The sequence below is a fragment of the Podarcis tiliguerta genome (genome assembly GCF_965153285.1).
Source record: "Podarcis tiliguerta genome assembly, chromosome: 2".
In the NCBI taxonomy this organism is placed as follows: domain Eukaryota; kingdom Metazoa; phylum Chordata; class Lepidosauria; order Squamata; family Lacertidae; genus Podarcis; species Podarcis tiliguerta.
Window position 1 is genome coordinate 50,224,675 of NC_139535.1, and position 20,319 is coordinate 50,244,993.

A 20,319-nucleotide genomic window follows, 5' to 3' on the forward strand; every position below is an offset into this window, starting at 1 on the left:
ATAGTTAAACTATGGAATCCGCTCCCAAAGGAGGAACTTAATTCGTTCTGGAGGTCTGTTCTTAACCTGAAATTGTTCGTAACCTGAAGCACCACTTTAGCTAATGGGGCCTCCTGCTGCCGCTGCTGCACGATTTCTGTTCTCATCCTGAAGCAAAGTTCTTAACCCGAGGTAATATTTCTGGGTTAGCGGAGTCTGTAACCTGAAGCGTCTGTAACCCGAGGTACCACTGTAATTCTTATTCAAAAAGTGAACTCCTATTCAGGTGGCGGAAGCCTAAACTTGGTCTAATTCATTCTCGAATTGCCCCCCTTAAAAATCAAACTGCCCCCCAGTGTGTGTGGGGTGCCCCATGTTGGAAGCCACCTGCCTAACAGCATAGATCTGGGAGACAGAGAAAAGGAGGGAGAAAATAAAAACAAGGAAGTAGAAACCAAGGAAGGTGCGTGGCGCCTGGTGACACCCGGCGGAGCAACGCCGCGCTGACTGGCTGCCGCGTGCTGGTGAGTCACGAGCGCGACGCCCATTGGCTGCGGGAACGGCTCCCTGGGGCTGGAGCAGCGCTGGGCTTCTCAGTTGGCTGCGGGAGAGGCGAGGGAGCGGGTCCTTGTCTCTTTCGCTTCATGTCTTCGGACTGGTTCAAGAGGCGCTTCTTGAGCGCGGCGAGCCGAGGGAAAGGCGCTCCTCAGCAGCAGCGGCCAACGGAGGAAGGAGGCACACGGCCGCAGCTGCCCCGGTTGCCGTACAGGCGGCCCAAACTCCTGCGCGGAGCTCCCTCGGCCGGGGAGAGGCAGCCTGGCAAGCGCCCCGTCGCCTGCCCGCCGCGAGACAAGCCCCTTCAGTGGAACGCGGGCTATGCAGAGTAAGTGGGCGGCCGGGGCGCATGGCTTGGGGATACCTCTTGCAAAGCGGCGGCTTAAAAATAAACTTTAAAAAAACAAACAAACACCTCTTGAGGACTACCATGCCAAATCGGCAGCAGCTGGAGGTTAAGCCTAGAGGGGTGCAAAAGCAGCAAGCAGCCCCGTAGAGCTTAAAAAGCCGGGACTTAAAAAAAAAAATGGCACGATAATCCTGCTTGCCTAGTTTAGTGCATTTATTTTTCACGCACACGTGTGCAGACGCCCCTGTTGACTGAGAGTGAGACCTGGCCCGCACATTTCTGTTTGTCCCTGTAGTATCAAGGAGATCGAGAAATCTGATGCTGTTTTGAAAATTTAAAATGTTTTTTTCCTAGTCTTACATCTGGGTTCCCTGATTCAAGTCCCTCTCTCACTATTTTGCCACGACTCACTGTTAGTGATGGGCTGGACCACTTTGGTTAAATCATAATTTTGTAGCCTTTGTTCTGGGCAATATTGTAAGGTTATTACAAGTTACAATAATGCACAGTCTGTAAGGTGGGTCCAGATAGCAACTACCTCAGCATAACCTGCTGTAAGTGGTACAGCAAGAGCTTGTAAACCACAATGGTGCAATGTGGGGCTGCTTTGAATTGCTTGATTCTCTACCAAAGAGAACATTTGTACTTTTAATAGTTGTAAGGCAAGGAAATGTGTGGCAAGAGTGGTTTCTCCTGACACAGTGGTGCTTTGACGACAGCAGCATCCATCCTGTCGCACAGAAGGGATAGAAGGGGGAGGCAAGTGAGAAATAAGCAATTTGCTTCCACCTTCTTGTACCAATGTAGTAATACCACAGACCATGATAAGCGAGTAACAACCTAAATGGTGTGACTTAGTGCCTACAAGCATCCTCCTTATTTTAATGCTTTGACTTTGTGGGCAGGATTCTGCTAAAGTGAAGCACCTGAAGTCCTGCTGAGTTCAGCTGAAGGGATTTAACTCCCCAGTAAAATCAGTGGAACATACATGTGCTTAACTTTGGCTGAATTGACCTCTATGCTTTAGGATGAAATGTGTCCTTGGCACTGGCACTGGCTCAGTCTCTGTACTTATACAGTCCATTCTAGAACTTCTGGCAAACTTGTGACTGCGAAGTGCTTTTAATGCAGTGTTTGCATATTACAGTTGAGAGAGGAACAGTACTAGTAAGGAGCATTCATACTAGTAGCTGCGACGGTACAGCATCACTTTTCCCCCTGGCGCCGTTGGGCCCGCCCTCACTTAAAATATAGTGCACCCACCTCACAGAACACCCAATTCCACGAATTCCTACAAACTACAAACCAGATTATCTTGTGGGGGACTTGTGGGAGGGAAAACTTAATAATTTGGAGTCTCAGGCAGGATTTGATCAAATAAACAATAAAGATTTTATTAAACAAAGAAAGTTTATGACACAAGTGGGTAAAACATAGGATACTTCAGAATTTAATGCTATTTCACTTCAGTTCTTTCTCAGTTGTTGCACAGCTGTTGCCGCTTAATACTTTGGTTCTTAAACAAAGTGGTACTTCCTGTCAGTTACACACCCCTTAGACAACCCTACTTCTGAGGTACTCTAAGTAACAGACCCAAGGGATCACCACGCCCCTCTTAACTGGTTTGGGAGTCTTCTCTTTTTGTAGAAGAATCTCTCCCCTCCTGATTGAAATGAGACCTAAGTAGACTGTATCTTTCCAGCTTCTATTTCTCCTGGCTCAGCCTCCCGGTTAATTCCTGGCCTCTTTCAAGACACCCCACACTGTCCTTCACACTAAGCTCAGAGATTCCTTTCTCTAGCTTGTGATATATTCCTCAGAGTGGATGTTTCTACCCAGAACCAACTCTCTCTCCTCTCACTCCCTACAAACTGTCTCTCAAAATCCTCTCCTTTTCAACTCCCCCTCCTGGAACCCCGACCAATCAGAGGCTGCCATTCATTAACTGTTTGCTCGCAGGGAAAAAGAAAAAGAAAGCACTTGGGGACCCAACCTGTCCAGCAAAACAAACTTTCCCATCACAGTAGCCAGTTATCACCAGCAGTAAATAAACCCATCACAGCAACAATTGTAAATGAACACTAAGACCTATGATTTATGGAGGAGATGGGGGACACAGCATTGAATCTGGACATTAATCTGTAAAGAAAAATGGAAAGTGGTCTGTGGTACTTAATTATATATTTAACAGCCATGATAAGTAAGCTCTATTAGCAGTCTAACAACTTTATTTAACATTAATACATCCTTCCCTACTGTGTTACGTAAACACTGTTTAGTTATGGAAATGGTTTTCCATGCAGCAACACAGGACTGATCACTGCTTATATGTATTCCCAGCAGAAGTTGTTAGTGCCATTGATACACATACAAGTTATGACAGCTGTCCGAAACTGATGTTATTGTGCAAGTCCTGAAGATTAATCTTTTACATCACCTGACTAAATAAAAGCTATTGAAGAGAACTAAGTCTGAGCACATCCAAATACTAGAGCAAGTTCTCATTTCACTCAACAGATGAGATCAACAGGAGAGGACAGAAGGGTTTTCTCAGTTCTTGTTCTATTAGTAAGAGTAACAAACTCCAGTTTTTTTAAAAGCAGCTGGAGTTTCTTCCTCATTCTTTCCTACCACTGGGACTTTCTTGGTTTTCTGGATGCTTTTCTTACCATAAAAAGCTTGAAATATCCAAATGGCATCTGATACACAGAGCCCAGTGAAGATAGGTTTATGAAACCAATCCCCACTCATTTTCAATTATAAAGCAAAATTTTGAAGCACAGATGTTAGTATGGACTGCTGGTATATTTTCAAATATTGACTATCCAAGTTCTTGCAGTAACGTGTTCATTGCATAAGAGATTATATTATTTTGTTCTTGAATATAAAATGCAAAGCAGTCACATTATAATGCAACAAATTATGACAAAACCAGAACCATAGAGAAACAGGCTCTTATTGAAGATAATTTTAATAATATTGACTTGTATGTAACCACTATTACTGAACAAAATATAAATGCATTTCTTTCTGCAACCCTTCCCTCAATTTTAATGCAGCTACAGCATAAGCTCAGAGACTCCTGAGCTGGTCAGACTGCAAGGCCTAACTAGGAGATGGAGGAGTTTAGTGAGCAAAGCCAACTGGGATCAATACATTAATAGTCATAGTTCTCTGGGCTGACTCACTTCCTGGATCTCTCCATCTCATACCCAGCTGAAATTGTCTTCCTTTTTTTGGGTGGGGGGTGGGCGGATTGGAAGATTGCAAGTGCAGTACTCGAAGAAAGGGGGGGGGGGAGGTTTCCGTTGATGAAATATTGGGCATTGAATGTGCTGAAAGAGTGTACTCCTTGGCTTTTATGAAAAAGGTCAAATTCTTTACAGGGTTACCAGATTCCAAGAACACTAATACCATGTTCTCCTGCTTGCTCATTGCAACACACCTGCCTTTAATTCAGGAATATTTGCTATGTAATAGCAGTAGCATATGGTGTGTTATTGTAAACTTCTCAGAGGTTGTTATTACATTTATATTATATTATATTATATTATATTATATTATGTTATGTTATATTATATTACAGTGGTACCTCGGGATGCGAACAGGATCCGTTTTGGAGCCCCGTTCGCATCCTGAATAGAACGTAAGATGCAATGGCGCGTCTGCGCGCGCAGCGTTTTGCCACTTCCGCACATGCACGTGACGTCATTTTGAGCATCTGTGCATGCACGAGTGGCGAAACCCGTAAGTAATGCGCTCTGTTACTTCCGGGTTGCCGCGGAGCGCAACCCGAAAGCACTCAACCTGAAACACATTCAACCCAAGGCATGACTGTATATCATATCATATTATATCGTATCATATTATTATTCCACCGTTCCTCCAAGGAACCCAATAAATAATAAATGTTCAATTTTCCAAGAGTAAAGGAAATAAACAGCACAAATAAACACATGACTAATTAACTGCACCATGCACAGTGCACTACACTGGTCATGAGAGAACGCCAAACTATTGTGCACTCATGATGAGGTGCACATCGTGTAATACCCCGCATATGATCTTCTCACCTTCTGAACATAATACTTCATGTTTTTATATTTTAAGATTGTTAATGTTTTACTTCTAATGTACTTTAAAAAAATATTCATGCCCCTACCACCTGGTTGAGAAACACTGCTCTGCACGTAGAAAAACACATTGAATTTGAGGTTGAAACTGAAACTGAGGCCATTGTATCAAGTGCCTCTTTTTTTCTTAATGATTTGTTTGCATAAAGCTACAGGAAATCTTATGTTCTCTGCCTGTTGAAATTATAAACCTGCCCTCAGACTGAACTCTTCAGATGAATTGCATTCTGTGAGGTCAACAAATCCTCAAGGGGGCGGCGGGGGGGGGGGGGGGAACCAAACACAGCAGGTTTTCTAACTCTATATGAACAAACACTTTCAGAAAATAAAGAAGCAACACCATGTGACTGACAAAAACTGCTTTCAGCATGAAAGAAAGAAGGCAAGTTGCTTATGTTGAGCTTAGTGTAGTTGTAGGAATAGAAACAAGAGCTTCCTTGTTGCAGGAGCTGCCTCAGTGATATTGGACCAAAACAAATGAAAATGTTTTAGCCCACCCACCTCCTTAATGTATTAGGGCCAGACAAATTTTTAGTTGTTTCTGCTGCTTTCTAGACAATTTGGGGAATTGCTATGCAGCGGGCAGGGAAAAGACTGTATTATTACTGTCAATCACTATGACTGGACTTCAGTGTGCCAGAAAATCTTTATTGACCTTGACAAAATAGGTAGCACTTAAAATACTGCAAAAATGGTATCTCTTCCCTATGTTTAGGCCATATTAGCTCCTCCTATTCACCAAGCTGTTGGAGAGGATGTGCAGTGTAAGGTTTTATTCAACATAGGTGGTGGATATGTGGGAGAGTGGCTCAGTTCTTGGAAAAAATATTTGGTGAAATAAAAGCAGTTCCTGGACAAAACACCTCTAAACGTGCTCAGTCTTTTTGTGGGAATAAATTAAATATTTGAATCCCTATGGACCCATGTGTTTGGGTGAACAACAAAAAGAAATGGCTGGGTGCCTGGATTCAGAATGTGGGGTCAGCGCACAGAAAGCCCCCAGTAACAGAGTATTAAACTCATAAAAGTTGCACAGCAGTATAGCATTAGGAATATAGGTTGTTAAACCCTTTTATTAGCACATAATAGCTGACATCTTTCCACCACTTTTGCAATGAGCAGACACAAACTGTTAAGTAAGTTTAAAATGTTTACTTACCGATTCAAGGTCTGCAATGTTTCATGCAGCAGCAAGGATAATATATGCTAAATTGGGTGCAAAATGCATTAAGATAGCTTCAGACACTTGCTCCACGCTTAGAGGTAGCTTAAGCATGTCTGTTCTGGTTTATTATATGATGCTGAGAGGGAGGAAGGAAGGAAGGAAGGAAGGAAGGAAGGAAGGAAGGAAGGAAGTAGAAAGGCTTCACTTCCTCTGCAAGGAGAAGGGGCATGACCTAACTGAGTCTATCTAGCAATATAACTCTGTGGTTCTTACCCCTTCATGCACCACTAGCAGCAGGCATATTATGTTTGACTGTAATATCTTTTTATGAAAAATAACGCTAACTTACAGTTCAGAAACCCTAACAAGTTCTCTTTTACTAGTGGGCAAACTCCTAATAATAAGATACTGGAAGAGTTTGGAGGGTGCTTCTTTGACATCTGGTACACTAAAGTAAGCCCAAAAGCACTTGTGAAAAAAATTACTAATAAAATTGGCACATGGTTTGATGCATAAAGAGTCCTTTGCAACTGATTAGTACATCTTTTTCCATAAGTTTATTGTATTAGCCAAAGGCCATGATACAGCTTTATTATGTACATGACCAAAAACGAAAACAGATTACTCCCATCACATTATAAAACTTTGTTAGCATAAAGCAGGCTTCCTCAAACTCGGCCCTCCAGATGTTTTGCGACTACAATTCCCATCATCCCTGACCACTGGTCCTGCTAGCTAGGGATCGTGGGAGTTGTAGGCCAAAAACATCTGGAGGGCTGAGTTTGAGGAATCCTGGCATAAAGTTTCTATCACATTCCATACAAATGGTAGTCTGAGATAGGAATATTATATTATTTGGGTGTAATTTTGGATGCAGTGCTTAAACTAAACTTATTCTGGGCTAGGGTGAAATACTTTATTTTGTGTGTGTGTGCGTGTGTGTGTGTGTATGATGTTAAAATAATATGTTGTAGGACTCTAATAAAATAAATCAATAAACTTAATGTTGAAACTATGTTGACCCACTGCTGCAAGAGCACGGCAAAATAGCAAGTCTTGCCTCTTGGTGTGGGTGAATGTTGAGTCAGTCAGTGGGGCAATATCTTTTGAAAGAGGACACTTTTTGCTCAGAAAGAGGAAAGAACATTTAGAACGTCAGCCATTTCCTGTGCGAAGTCATTATCTCCGTAATGCAGAGGTTTTCAACCTTTTTGAGTCCAAGGCTCCCTTGACCAACTACATTTGCTCTGTGGCTCCTCTCTGGGGAAACACACTCCAAGCATTGTGGAGTGCTCCCTCAGGCTCCGCTCCCCTCTTCTAGGTAGCTTCCACCACTGCCCCTGGTCTCTGAAATGCCCCCCACCTCAAAGAGAGGTGTCTCCTCATGCCGCCTCCCAGGGGCTGGGAAGAGGATGCCCTCAGCCTTAGCAGCCTGATGGAGACATAGACATGAGAGGGAAGTAAAGAGGGACAGAGGCCAGTGTTGCTTGCGGCGCCCCTGACCATCATTCAAGGCACCCCAGGCCATAATGAATCGGACTAATGGGAATTCTGTGGCTAAATTATATTCTTGCGGTGCCCTGTGCTTGGAACAGCAGAAAGGCGAGAGGAAAGGCACCCAGTTCAGCACCCACAGAAAAAATGTGGAGCCCCTAGAATAAACGTAGAGGACCCAGAGTGTAAAGGGAGACCTGCTCCCTGCATAGCTGGGCTGCTGCCCCTTCTCCATAACCACGTGCAATATGCAGGTATTTCCTATCACACCACTTCTCACTGTTTTCTCAAAGGCCTTATGAATGACTGTGGCACTTGCTTGCTCTAGGATTATGTTTGCTAGCTCTGAACTAAAGGTCTGCAGCTTGGATTTCTATAGATTCCAGTCTTGGTGATTTGGGTGTACTCTCCTACTCACCTGTATCTTATAAGGTCTGATAAAACAGATTGCATCCTGCTTTTAGGCTCTAAGACTACTCAGCCTCTTGGCACCTGCAGGGTGTCATTCGAAACTCATTTGAAGTCAATTATGTCATCAACCATAAAATTGCTAGTTTTCAATTACATTGGACCTAATAAAATGGAATTGCTTCAGTTATTCTAGTGATTTTGTTTCTTGTGCCATCAGAACCATCAACGCAGAAAAATCAGAATTCAATGAAGACCAAGCAACATGTTGTCATATCTCTATCAGAAAGAGGGAACATGGCAAAGAAGAGGACCAGGAGTGGCTGATTCTGTGCACTACTGAGGTGAGTTCAGAGGTAGTGTTTCCGTCTACAGCAGGGATTAATTAGAGCCAGGACTTACCAAGGCTCAGCCTATGGCAGAACCTGTTTTGATTCAGTTCTGAAACTTCATGAAGTCTATAGGTGAATGTCTCTGAACATATACAGAGTTCTTGAGTTTAATTGCTTGGCAGTTATATTTGTCCCCAACTTTGTAACATCTTGAGATGACTTACGAAGATTCCATATTCGGTATAGTGGCTGTCGTGGACTGGCCGGAAACAGAGGAAAGGTGGGCGGCACCAACTGGGGAACCCAGTTGGGAAGAAGGCTCAGAACCCAGGGATTGGTTGGTGGGACGACGATGAGTGGTCAGAGGGAGAAGATTGGGAGGAGGAGATGTCAGAAGCTGAAGAGGCAGCAGGGTTTAGTGAGCAGGAAGAGGCTGTGGCAGAGAGCGGTTCCATAGTGGCCAACTTGCTAATTTAACTACTGTCAGAGAATTGAAACAGGACATACATAATCATTATATCTAGTAAGATATTTTGAGTGATTACAGAATACTATATTCACATCCAGTCAGATGTCATGGTAGGCATTCTTACATTGTGGGAAATGGAGGTTGTGTCATTTATTTGCATTGATCAGAGATAAAGGTCACGATGACAACGTATTTCTCCTTTTCCTCTTTGGACTGCAGCTCTTTCACAATTCACAGGCAGAGAGGTGCTAGGTGGAGAACCCATTAAAAATGGCAGCTATGTCTATCTAGCGCCTAGCTTTTTCTTAAGTGGCTTTTGCTAACTGTTTTGCTCTCACAAGTATGACATTCTCTCCCATTTATAACTATCTGGCTTCCATTCAGTCGGCTAATTATTTCTGGACCATAGTCATGTGGGGTCAATATGAATGAACCACAAGTATTTCTAAACAATTAGGGCTTCTTCCTATTCCTCTTGCGGCATACGCTGAATGGCTTGGTTTGTTCTTCAATTCCTCATTCAACATTCTGAGAATCCCATGAAAGGCATGAGCTGCGGGTTTGTATCCGCCTGGCAAATCCATTTAGATAAAGGAAACAACAACAACAACAACAAAGCTCAGAGTAAAACTTGGACTATAGAGGAAGTTTGTACGTCAGAGAGTGGGCAGCTGATGCCCTTGTGGAACTAGCAGATTCTATGGTACACTTTGGAGTACAGTGGTACCTCGGGTTACAGACACTTGAGGTTACAGGCTCTGCTAACCCAGAAATAGTACCTCGGGTTAAGAACTTTGCTTCAGGGTGAGAACAGAAATCGCACAGCGGTGGCAGCGGGAGGTCCCATTAGCTAAAGTGGTACCTTAGGTTGAGAACAGTTTGAGGTTAAAAACGGACCTCCAGAACGAATTAAGTTCTTAACCCGAGGTACCACTGTATAATTGTGGCTTACAGCAAAAGAGGAAATGCTTGCTCTTGTGTGAATGAATTTGTATCCAAAGATCCTAACAAGCAGATGTGAGGGCTGTGTTTTAGAATGTTTTAATAATAATATGAATTGATTCCTGAAGCACATACCTGTCTGCTTCAGTTTTGAGACTATAGAGTGGTTTATAATTCTAATCCTCACAACAACACTGAAGCAGGTGAGTGAGAATTGTGAGTCTGGCTCCCACATACAAAGCAAACATGCAGCCTGCTGCACCCCCAGATGTTCTGGCAACAGCATGGAAGAGTGTACTAAATGATGGTAAAAGTCTCAATGCTTTGACTTTCAGTATCTGACTGGCCACTACTGGGCACTGTTTGATGGTCATGGTGGACCAGAAGCATCTATCTTGGCCTCCAACTACTTGCACTGTTGCATCAAGCAGAAATTGGAGGATGTGGTGGAAGGCATCACTCAAGACCGTCCCCCGATGCACCTCAGTGGGCAGTGCGTTTGCCAAAGTGACCCACAGTTTGTGGAAGAAAAACAAATTCGGCAGGAGGATGTAGTAATTGGAGCACTGGAGAAGGCCTTCCAGGAATGTGTGAGTGACCTTGTTTCCCCCTTTCTTGTCTCTGAGAGGGTTAAGGCTCCTTATGTCACAGATGCCGTTGGTGCAAATCTTGCTCAAGATCCTGTTGTTTTCACAGCCAGGCAAACCAGCTGCCCCAGCCCTTGGAAGTTTCTGCTGATGAGGCTGTTTATTCCATGACTCATTGTCAAATGTTGTGCCGATGCAGACTTAGTGCCCTATGCATTTCTGCTTGGTATATAAAGTTGACTATGACATATCTGTTCCCATGTAAGCTGCCAATTCACAAGAAACGTTTGCTGCACGATCATGTACAGTGGTACCTCAGGTTACATACGCTTCAGGTTACATACGCTTCAGGTTACAGACTCCGCTAACCCAGAAATAGTGCTTCAGGTTAAGAACTTTGCTTCAGGATGAGAACAGAAATCATGCTCCGGTGGTGTGGCAGCAGCGGGAGGCCCCATTAGCTAAAGTGGTGCTTCAGGTTAAGAACAGTTTCAGGTTAAGAACAGGCCTCCAGAACGAATTAAGTACTTAACCCAAGGTACCACTGTATGTGAAAACATATTCGCACGAAAAGAAAGTGGCATGTGTTTGTTTGAACTGACTTGAGTGTCCAGATGATTAAGTTATCTAACAGTGGTCTTAAAGTTAGATTTCAGACTTTGCTGAGAAATACGGCACCTGCTTTGCATCATCAGATTATGATTTTCCCCAACAGGATGATGTAATTGGTCAGGAGATGGAAGCTACTGGCCAATCAGGAGGTTGTACTGCACTAGCTGCACTTTACTTGCAGGGAAAGCTCTATGTGGCAAACGCAGGTGACAGCAGGTGAGTTCACATCCAAATGCAACCTAGGATGAGACCCAACACTGTCCTTTTAGCCTAGTTATATAGCAGGATTCTTCATGTCTCTTGAGTAAGAAAGATATTCAGTTAATGTTAGTTTTCTCTGTTTAACAAAATTAGATGTTTTGTTAAGTGTTGAATATATTACATAAACATGCTTGTTGAAATCGAAAAAAAGCAGCTGCCGGAGGCCTTAATCAGGGTCAGGAATGGTGTTTAACCCTTTCCTCCCTACATCAGGTTCCTAATGAAAATCCCTTTCCTGTTTCCTGTTTGAACCTTTGCGTGGAAACAGGTGTGTGTGTTTTGTGTTGATTTTCAATGCTAAACTGGTGCAGGGAGAAAAGGGTTAAACCTCTCTTCCCAGAATTTTGAAGTCCTGATCTGAAAGGAGGTCCTGTGTGGCTATTTTTCCTTGGAAAAATATAAAGATGCTGTGAGCATGCTTTTTAAAGAAGAATTGAAATTTCACTTTTTGCCTTCGGGAGCAGAGTGTTGGGACAGCTAACAGCTGTCTTATGGATTAACGTCTTGCCACTCTTCAGGCATAGTTTGTGGAGAGATAGTCTCTTTGTTGTATTATTGATGAAAGGTGTTTCAAATGTATACTTGTAGGGTGGTGGCATATACATCTTGAGTTCTTGGGCTGGCCCAAAAAGGATCTTCTTCTCCACCTCCTGTATTACTAAAGAAGCTGGTTGTATAGCAACAATCACATACACCTGTCAACTTATTCCTATGTCTGAAAAATGTAATGAGAGAAATCCACTTGAAAGAGTTAACCTCAGTTTTTATATTACTTTATTTAGGGCACTCCTTGTTCGAAAACAAAGCATTGTCCCCCTGAGTACTGAATTCACTCCAGAAACAGAGAGGCAGAGAATCCAACATCTGGTAAGAAAAACACACACCTTTCTGCATATTTTCTAATGGCAACATGTCTGTCTTGCACTACCTATCTCTCATGAGTGGTAGGGTCATCCTGAACAGCAGATTCATTCTGAGATATCACTACTACTCTTGCTTTGTGGTGTGAAGTGGTGTGAAGTACTAAGTGTCTGAGTATAGCCTTATATAGAATAGATCTATATTCTGCCATTCAGAATAATGTTAATTAGACTGCACAAACAGTGGTGATTTACCAGACCTTTATTCATATCCAGTGAGGAGCAATCTCTGTAAGGAAACAGGTTTCCCTGCAAATATCATTCCTGTTGTTTTTATGGTTTTGGGACCCTTGTTTTAATTTTGAAATTAGAATACTCTACCAGTAATTTAAGGATTTTTATTCCCATTCTCCATAGAAATAGAGTATTATGCCACTGATAATTAGGGACTTACCAGTGGCAGAATACACAACACAAGTTTCCCCACTTTCTCTACCACATTCCCCTGAAAATGATGCTTCCATTTTAAGTATTTTTGAATGTTCCTTTTTCTTCTCAGGCTTTCATGTACCCAGAGCTTTTGGCAGATGAATTCATACGGTTTGAGTTTCCAAGGAGATTGAGAGGAGATGATGTGGGCCAGAAGGTCCTTTATCGAGATTACTCAATGGAAGGCTGGTGAGTCACTCAGTCCTCTCTTGGCTTGGATAAGAGGATGCCCTGGATGAGCAGTGTTTGTGTGGTGGAATTGTGTTGGAAAGGACATTAGAGGCCATCACTCTGCTCAATGCAGGATGCTCCTGTAACACCTGACAGCCACCCAGCCCCTGCTTATATGCATCTACAATCTCCCAAGGCAATCTATTTTGCTGTCAAATAGCTCTAGTTGTTAGGAAGATAATTCTAGTCTTTAGCTGAAAATCTGCTTCCTTGCTGTTTACACTCTCCAGTCCTACACTTAATCTAGTCTTGCCCTTTGGAGCAGGAAAGTACCAGTCACTGTTTTCTGCATGGCAGCCCTTCATCTCTCTCTCCCGTTATTGGTCTCTAGTTGCCTATCTGCTTCAGCCATGCTATTTTCTTAACCTGGCAGCAGGATGGCTTACATCAGGCACAGGCAAACTCGGCCCTCCAGATGTTTTGGGACTACATTTCCCATCATCCCTGACCTGTTGGTTAGGGATCATGGGAGTTGTAGTCCCAAAACATCTGAAGGGCCAAGTATGCCTATGCCTGGCTTACATTTTAGGAGGGAAAGGTGTTTGGCTTTCAAGAGGAGACAACATCAAAGTCTGAGATACAGTGGTTGTCTCACTGCTCTTGTCTCTCAATCCCTCAAAGGATTGAAGAAAAGCCCCCGTCAGCCTAAGCTTGCTCCCAAGAACCCATCAGTAATGTGCAGCTCTTTTTTTAACATAAATGTGAGATGGAAGCCGCTCAATAATGGTGTTAATTAATGGTAGTCTGGCTTCTGGTTAGAGTATGGTGCTGATAATGCCAGGGTCGTAGGTTTGATCTCTTTGTGGGACAACTGCATATCCCTGAATTGCGGAGGGTTGGACTAGATGAGGCCCTTCCAATGCTGCAGTTCTGTGCTTTCTGGAGATCTGAGCTGCAATTGTGAATCCACCCACCTGTTAGGCCTGTGCTCTGAAATGGCTTTGGGATTGACGTCACTTTCTTAACTGTGCTACAGGCTTCCTGTACAACCTTGTGAACCTCCTTGTATAACGGAGTACTGCAGTTAGTAGAAAAGTTAATATGTCTGCATTAAAGGGACGTTTATATACAAAGACTGCAGCCACGGAGTAATATGTTTTACATTTAGTGTGTTTGAACATGTTTATCTTCATATTGGATTGTGGCCATATGACAGAAGGACTGCAAAAATGACCTTTCTTGTTTCAGGGGATACAAGACGGTAGCAAAAGATGACCTCAAGTATCCTCTTATTCATGGACATGGAAAACAGGTGTGCCTGCAGGACCCTTGCAAGCAAAAAAAAAGGGGGGCGGGTGGGAAGAGCCAGTGTGTCCTTCCTATACTGTTTTTTATGCATACATACATACATAAATTTTAGTTGTATGCTGCCTTTCCATAGCTGGAACCATGCTCAACATGTAAAATATTGCACAGCTGCATACATACCAACAGAGTGGAGCTACCTTGTTAGTGGTGCCTCCACTATGAAACTTCCCCTTGTCAGTTTACATGTTGTCAAGTATGATTATCTTTAGGGACCAGATAAAAACAAAATTGCATTCCCAAGCTCATGATGCTTAATGGCTTTTATGTGGCTCTTGAGAAGTGTGCTGCTGCTGGGTTTTTTTTAGATTTAATTACATTGTTCTTAGTGTTTAAACGTGTATGGTGATGTGTTGTGAATATTACATTGAAAAGATGAATGTTTTAAATAACTTCTACTTGAAATTACCACTGGCTCTATGCTTGTGACACTCTTCCACTCCTTGATGCCTCATCCTTTTTAGGCTCGCTTGCTAGGCACCCTGGCTGTTTCACGAGGCCTGGGAGATCATCAGTTGAGAGTTATTGAAACAGATGTTGAAGTCAAGCCTTTCCTGTCCTGCATTCCAAAGGTAGGAGATTGATAGGACACACTAAGTCTTTTCAGCCATGGTTTTACCATTGTAGTTCAGCTTCCTTCCCCTTTCTGGGTCCTCTGAGTATCTTCAGGGAAAGATAATTCAGCTTTGTCACTATTTCTAGTATTTTTTTAAAAAAAACCACCCCGAAAAACGTAGGTCCATATAATGCTGCAGCCCTAAGCAGAATGGGTAGCTCGTCATTAGGAACCCAATTAGACATGCATGTGTATACTGACTTTGAGGGTCTACTGATGTGTTTGTCAACAGGGGAGAGCTATTGCCTCCATACTATGCATCTAAGTTTCTCAGGAACCTCAGGCTTCCCCCATTAGAAAAAAATAATGCTGTGCTAGAAGATAGCCTTTGGTCCCATCCAGCAGGCCTTGTCTTGTATGCCCTTATTGTAGTGACATGTATTTAAAGCATGCGTGGCAGACCTGTGGCTCTGCACAAGTTGCTGGACTCCAGGCTCCCCATTTAAACCATTCTCTAGGGAGACTGCAAACATCCAGCTGTTTGAGGATAGCAGTTAAGAAAGCTTGCATCTTTTTGTCAATTCTGACTAGGTTGAAGTATTAGACTTTGCCAAACAAAACATCAAGGAAGGCGATGTCCTCATCATGGCAACTGATGGCCTTTGGGATGTTATGTCCAATGACGATGTGGCTCATATTGTCAGGAATTTTGTCCAGGAGAACACATCTGACCCATACAGGTATGTTAGCAGAAAATATTCGAAGAGCTTTTGTGCTAAAAGACTTGGGGAATGAAACACACTGGAAAATATTTGAATATGCACACCTCTTCTTTTGCTTATGTTGACATGTGTTCTGGCACAGCAGTGGTAGGGAAATGGCAGTCCATGGGCCAGATCTGTCCCACAAAGCCTCTCTTCTCAAGCTCCTCCTACCAGGAACTGCAGTCAGCTGTTTGATGAAAAGCTGTGGGGAGCAGAGAGAATCCTCCCCACAATCTTCCTCATTGCTCAGCTGTTCAGGAAATAGCTGCATGAGAATGAAGCAGTGGCTAGCTAATCTTTGCACACTGAAAAATGAAGCCTCTGTGAGGTGTATGTTCTATGTGTATAAGAGACCATGTGGGTGCCTCTACCCCCCCCCCCAGGCATGTTTACTGTGAGGGAGTTTTTTTTCTCAGGCTGAGTTATCTTGATCACCTATACAGTTGTACCTTGGTTTTCAAACAGCTTAGCTCCCGAACGTCGCAAACCCGGAAGTGACTGTTCTGGTTTGCGAACTATTTTTGGAAGCTGAACGTCCTGCTTCCTGCAGCCAATCAGAAGCAGAGTTTTGGTTTTCAAACATTTTCCATACTTAATGAAGTTCTCTGTAACTGATACTAATGTACAGAGAAGCATTTTAAGCAGAGGTAAAGGCAACAAGAAGCTAACCTGTGTGGTCTCAAGTCTTCAAAATTGTTAGGAATGTTGTACTCCTGACCTGCTTGTAGCCTTCCCAGTCATTTGGTTGGACACTGTGAGAACAAGGTGCTGGACTAGATGGGCCACTAGCCTGAACCAACACCCTTTTCTTATCTTCTTAGAGTTACTCTGACAAAATTCTATTCCTTTTACATTTAGCTGAGATTGCTTTGCTAGAGAATTAGTTTACCAGAATTGTTGGCAGTACTCAAGACTCAAATTGGGTGCTGAAGCGGTTTGCTTCCACTGTAGTGTGTGGGCAGCAGTACCAGAACAGTAAACCACACTCTCAGTGCCTTAAGTACTGTAGTTCATCCTTCACCTGTCTTTAAGATTGGTCATCACTGCTTTGGGAGATAACCAAGTAATTGTTTGTTTTTATAGGTTTACAGAACTAGCCAAGTGCCTGGTGCAGAAAGCAAGGGGAAAGAAGGATGGATACTACTGGACTATGGGCAGTAACAGGCCTGCTTCTTATGATGACATTTCTGTGTTTGCAATTCCACTGTACAACAGTGGAATGGCAAACACAGTTCTGAACACCCCATGACTACTAAGCAAGTTAATTATGGTATGATGGTATTATTGCTATTAGTGACAACATTTCCAGGCCAACAGCTGCCATGTGGAAAAACAACAACTTTTCACTGTCGTCATTGGAAAGCAAATGCAGAAAACGCAACTTGTACAGTTTTGGTGTCATTCCCTTGGGGCAGCTGTAAAGTCCCACTTCCTTAAAGAAGCTTTTCTAACTCAGTAAGTGGAGCAAGATGGAAGCTTCCCTCTGGACTTTCTTTTGCAATAGCATTAGTATCAAAGAAATGGCCTGCTGCCACTAATGTGAACTTAATCCATTTTATTCTTAAATGGGATTTTAGCAGCAACTTTGTATATCTTACAAAATGTACCAAGCTAAACAGCTTCTATCATGGCTCACAGAAGTTACAGCAAGGTGTTAAGCTACATCAATACACTGAAAACATGACCACAAACCACTAAGTGAAAGTCCCAGTGCTTTTCATGCAATAATTCTGTACAGGGGTTTGCCCAGTCTTTTAATGGAATCTGTATTAAATATAGTGTTTACCAAGTTTTGCCTCAAAACTTCAAGCTGAAGCTGAGGTACTGGTACGTGGTGAGCACTTAAAAAAAATAATTCTTTTTTTAGGTCAGACAAGCTTGTATTTTGTTTATAATTTTGTATATTGTTGTGACTTAAACATGGTTATTTTTAAATGCAATAAAATATCTCGTTTTTATTTTAAAATAAATGGTACTTTATTCAAGTTGACATAAATACCCTGCAGTAAAGTTCAGCATAAAAAACATCAAATTGAGAATCAATCTAACTGCATAATGTATTTAATTATTTCTGTTTTAACTAAAGAGATAAACAGAATCAGCTGGTCTGTCTCATACGACTGCATCCTGCTTTTTCCATTGGTGGTAAATGGGTTTTCCATCAGAAACTTTAATATGTTCTGAGTATGAAACAGCCCTAGCTAACATGGGAATGGGGTTGCTATGGTAACATGTAACATCCTCACTATGCCTCAGAACAATTCTTCATGGCACATCCATCTCAATGCAAATCCAAGCCAGATAGGTTAACCCAGGGGTTGTCAACCTGGTCCCTACCGCTCACTAGTGGGCGTTTCAGGATTCTAGGTGGGTGGTAGGGGGTTCTACGGCACAAGCTGAATCCTTCCATCAAGCACTGGTAGACGGTAAGGAAATTTTACCATCAAGAAAGATGCATTAGTGGGCGGTAGGTATAAAAAGGTTGACTACCCCCAGGTTAACTAAAGCATATTGCTACCTCCCCTCTTACCAGCATACCTAGAAGACAGAACATTATTTTAAAAATAACAAACCATCAATATGGGCCAGTGAGGGCCAAACTACTCAGTAGCTTCTAAAACCCTACAATTTTGAGTGCCATCTAGAAAAGGAAAACTGAAGGGGGCAGAAGGAGATGACCAGAGACAGTCTTGTCTCCTACAGGTACAATACTCTCTTCAAACAGCATACATGGTTTAACAGTAAAATCAACCTACAATATATTTTTGTACAAACACTGTGTTTAGCATTTCATGACAACTTTACACACATTCTGTTCCTTGTTAGACAAGCCAGTCAGGTATAATGGGATTTGTTTCTGCATGAGACTGCAGCCTTAGCTCACATACCCAGTAAAGTTCATTCTTTGATTAAAACTATAATTCCTAATGCATCCTCATTTATCTCTTTTGAAATGGGCAATACTCTATAGAGCTATGAAGCTGACAGTTAAACGGGCAATAGTAAGTTGTAAGCACCAAGACAGTAGCTTGCATATGGAACCACTTAACAGATATTTTTAAAAAATGAGTCCAGATGGAAGAGTAAGCAAACAGGCATACATATTATTAAAGCTGAACACATCGTCTACCATACACCTACATGCTATAAAAGTCTAAAACCAAACTACATGTATTTTTATAGAATAGAAGCAGAAACAAATTACCCAAGTTTTTGCCCAGAATTGTTTGACCAACAGTGCTCCCATTTCTCTAATAGACTATCTGCATACAGGTGGGGAAAACTTTTTCAGTCCACGGGCCACATTCACTCATGGGCAACTTTATGGGGGTTTTAAATAGGTCAGAGCAGCAGTCTGGTTTTTATTAGCTGCACAACCCTCAGTCTTCCATCTAGGCAAGAAAGACAGATCAAGAACACATTGCAGACAGATAAAATCACTTGGGGAAATGGTGGAGGCTGGACTCTAGTGAAGTTGTGTGAACTAGAAGGCCACATTTGGCCACCCAGGGATAAGGTTCCCCTTCCTTGGTGTAAAACATTTAGGGCTAATAAACCTATGGGGGGGGGGGAAGTTAAGAGGTTTGAGGGTCACTTTCATAACTGAACAGGCCTTAGAATCTTACCTCCTGGCAGTGCAGTAGATCTTCATAAAATCTTTATCTTAACATCTAGCTTCAGAAGATGCATCTATTTTAGCTTTGGTAACTGGAAAAATTGATGACTTGCACACTTTGCTGGAAGGATACAGTATGTTCAAGAGTGAAGAAATACTGTAGCCAGGAAACCTCCATTACATACATGGTGGGAACACTACGTGGCAAAGTTAATGGAGGACAGCAGTGCTCCTTGTGTCTTAATACTGCAATTTATTCTTGACTTTAACGTATCTGTAAAGTCTGCCAATACAGGTTTACAAAATGCAACATGTAACTTAGGATACATAATACAGTTAACAAATATGAGTTCATTTGCAAACAGTGCTTTTCTTTAAAAAATGGTTTGATCAAAACTAGCTCCCGGCAAAAGTAAATGCAGTACACATACACTCCACTGCCTACTGAGAACCAGCTTCAGTAGAGCAGCCGCTTACTCAAGGTAAAAAGTAAAGCACTCATTGACTTCTCTTTTTGTAGCAGAGTGGGCAAGATTTTATGATTAAAAAAATTAACTGAACTGCTCGTAGAAAAGAACATGCAGCTCAGTGCAGCACCATGCAAATGAATTACTGCCAAGAACATAATTGATGTAATAGTGCTGCCCCTGGATCTCAACACTGCATCTGACAGTCCTGCTAGTGCTGCCATACTGTGAATGAAAGCAGAAGAAGCCAGGAGGTTGTGTGCTGATGCAATTGAGGCAAATCCCTGAGCTGCGGCTACCTGCATCCTTGAACTTTGGCAGGCTCAGGAGAGATCCAGCCATTATCTCTGCAGAGGGAGCAACCGCTGGACACAAACACAACAAAAAACCATACAATTTAGTTCATAATAAGGCAATTGGATTTATCTACCCCAGCAGCTCAAACTTAAAATGTTACATTCCTCAGCACGGCTCCTGCGCAGCAGCTCTTTGTGGAGGATGTAGAGAATGCCTGGGATGCAGTACTGTAACATGTACCACCAGAGCATGTTCTAAATGCAGAGGAAAGTTCTCCAAAGGTGTGAACAACACTTAGCAAAGCCAGGACATAGCCAAAGGAAACATTGTTCCGTATCAAAATGCTAGTGGCTTTAAGAGTGAGGGTTTCATGGGAATTCAAAACCACTAGAGCATGAAGAACTGAAATTGTGCTTACTTGGATGATAATTATTGAAATGTGCAGGCA

At 42.5% G+C, this 20,319-nt stretch overlaps 1 protein-coding gene across 1 annotated transcript; it reads left to right on the forward strand.

Annotated features, from left to right (window-relative positions):
* Positions 1-533: 533 nt before the first annotated feature.
* On the forward strand, positions 534-19,053 carry PPM1M (protein phosphatase, Mg2+/Mn2+ dependent 1M). The gene is made up of 10 exons (XM_083429470.1): positions 534-862; positions 8,304-8,427; positions 10,162-10,416; positions 11,129-11,241; positions 12,069-12,153; positions 12,706-12,824; positions 14,055-14,118; positions 14,636-14,743; positions 15,319-15,467; positions 16,575-19,053. Exons 1-10 carry the CDS (start codon positions 624-626, stop codon positions 16,738-16,740), a joined length of 1,422 nt encoding a protein of 473 aa, XP_083285596.1. The 5' UTR covers positions 534-623; the 3' UTR covers positions 16,741-19,053.
* Positions 19,054-20,319: the final 1,266 nt, after the last annotated feature.

What these genes read in the sequence shown, in the direction of transcription:
- PPM1M (XM_083429470.1), top strand. Translation starts at nt 624, where the DNA reads ATGTCTTCGGACTGGTTCAAGAGGCGCTTCTTGAGCGCGGCGAGCCGA. An exon ending in TTCATGGACATGGAAAACAG is followed by an intron (nt 14,119 to 14,635) that starts GTGTGCCTGCAG and finishes CATCCTTTTTAG; the next exon opens with GCTCGCTTGCTAGGCACCCT. An exon ending in AACACATCTGACCCATACAG is followed by an intron (nt 15,468 to 16,574) that starts GTATGTTAGCAG and finishes TTGTTTTTATAG; the next exon opens with GTTTACAGAACTAGCCAAGT.